This window comes from Austrofundulus limnaeus, unplaced genomic scaffold (genome assembly GCF_001266775.1).
Source record: "Austrofundulus limnaeus strain Quisiro unplaced genomic scaffold, Austrofundulus_limnaeus-1.0 Scaffold113, whole genome shotgun sequence".
NCBI classification, from domain to species: domain Eukaryota; kingdom Metazoa; phylum Chordata; class Actinopteri; order Cyprinodontiformes; family Rivulidae; genus Austrofundulus; species Austrofundulus limnaeus.
In genome coordinates this window covers 1,056,213-1,058,388 of record NW_013952515.1, presented here as the reverse complement: position 1 = coordinate 1,058,388, position 2,176 = coordinate 1,056,213, and the positions used below count along the sequence as shown (strand labels likewise).

The window sequence follows — 2,176 nt, the reverse complement described above, 5'->3', positions numbered from 1 at the left end:
TGTTTTTATTTATGAGAGTATAACATTATTACATGATATAAAACTCAAAAAAGTTGATTTTACATGATATTGCCCCTTTAAGTAAAAGTCATAAAACTGTTCACAAAAATCGGGAAAGGAAAAGTAAACCTACTTTTACACACTCTCTAAGAAATAAAATGTTGAATTTACTGAACCAAACTGGTTTTAACAAACAAATTGAAGTCAGTAGGAGTAACCCCTACTAGCATCTCGTGTCAAAGCTCTGTTTGAATCTAACAGGTATAAATCAATACATGGGCGAGACACAGTAATGTGATAATCCTGACTAMTGCTTGGGAGATCATTTGTTTTTGCAGCGGTGGTTGACTGTGCCTCCTCTCTAACCACCCCGGTGAGAAGTGGTGAAATCCTCCWAATCAATAACAAGAACATGGAGCGACCACTTAAATCAACCCCATCTGTCTTCCCGATGTGGGCCTGTCCCTCGTCCCGGAGTCTTTCTTCAACAGTTGGGCTGTAAATTTAAAAACCGTGGATCTTTACATCCTTTTCAAAAGCATAACTACGGTAAGTTAGGGCGTAACGATTACTCATGTCGAGTAGAAACTGAAGCCCAGAGTGGATCTCTAACAAGTAGTTAAAAGCCACAGAGTAGTCAGAGCTTTTGTCAWTTGCTTAATGGCAGAAATGATTACACAAATCAAAACACTTTGATGTCTCCTCCCTCTAAACAAGCTGGCCTAATTGTGTGGCTGTTATGATGTATGGACTGCCAAGTGGGGTGATTTGTCCGCCGATGGTGAAAAACTGATCAATACCAGAGCTATTATTTATTCATCAGAACCAATCATCAAGGCGTTCTGGGGCAGTGGGAATATCTAACACCAGAAATGCTACACAAAGATATATTTCATAGAGCACACAAGTACTTAAAGGCAGAATTTAAGATAATTAAACGTCGATATTTTGCACCTTTCTTAAGCGTCGAGCCYGATTCCGCAGGGTGAGCTGCTTCTACGGTTGACGGCGATGCCTTCGGAGGGCTGTACGACTGACTGCCAAAGTTCTGCCTTTTCAGCTTGGCGTCAGCTTCGAGCTTCTCCAAAGCAGCCGTTTGACACTGCTGCACTGTYGAAACAAACAATCTGCAGAACTGGAACGAGAATGACACGCGGGCGTTGTTTCAAACCGATAAATAAAGAACAAAAGTATACAGTTTWTGGATGGAGAGAAGTGTGTAGAACAAACAACCATATCCACAAAACATCAGAGCACATAAAGACGGAAGATACTGGATGATATTAACTTGCAATGAACGGCCATTTTATTTACCCCGTTACCCAAAATGATGTTTGAGAGTAAAGGCAACACATTGATCCACTTATTGGGTTGAATTTCTGATATACAAAGTATTTAAAATAACCGTTTTTACCAATCTGGGCATAAAAATACCCCCATATTAAAGGTAGTCTGTACAACAAAGTGGCTTTAGGTACAGTATACTTTACTTGTCTGCTTACCTGTGTATAATCCAGTTTTCCATCCTTACAGAAGTCTGCTAATGAACAAATAGCGTTCACCTCCTCAGCTGTCATTTTCTCCCCTCTCTGTAAAATAGAACAAGTTTTCTTTTCATGGAAAGAAAATTTTATAACAAAAAGGTGCATATAAAAATAACATAGACCCAATAATTACACTTCAAAAAATGAGTAATTAGATCAATACATAATGTTGTTTTTAAATTCTATCCATTTTTACAAGGTCTTCTGCTTTAAAACTTGATACAGTTCAGTGGTTCCCGAACTTCTCACATTCTGACCCATAAAATATCTGTGGCAGAATGTCTGAGAACACAAACTTAGTTAATAACCCTATAAACATGGGCTTATTGACAATCCAAAACTTTTACAACACAGTATTTTTATTAGTTTGTGTCTATTTTGTGTGTTTTTTGTAACAATTATAGGAAAAATATGACATCACCATTGTGTACCTTCAATTTGATGTGTGGAGATTGTCCAGGGACCCTAACTGGATGCTTCATGACCCACAGTTGGGTCACGACCCCAACTTTGGGAACCACTGAACACTAGAAATACTATATAAAGTTAGAAACAAAAGTCTTCCTGCTGGTATTTAAATGGGATTTTTTAAGTTAAGAGAAAATAATTATAATCTAAGGGAGGTTCTTTAT

The 2,176-nt window shown here is 37.9% G+C and overlaps 1 protein-coding gene across 1 annotated transcript in view; it reads right to left on the bottom strand.

Moving 5' to 3' along the window:
• The window catches only part of efcab7 (EF-hand calcium binding domain 7), a gene marked incomplete in the record, with an annotated part of 20,825 nt that overhangs the window by 17,552 nt on the left and 1,097 nt on the right, over positions 1–2,176 (bottom strand). Inside the window, 2 exon segments of the mRNA XM_014014285.1 lie at positions 955–1,135; positions 1,503–1,589. Coding sequence (XP_013869739.1) covers positions 955–1,135; positions 1,503–1,589 — 268 coding nt within the window.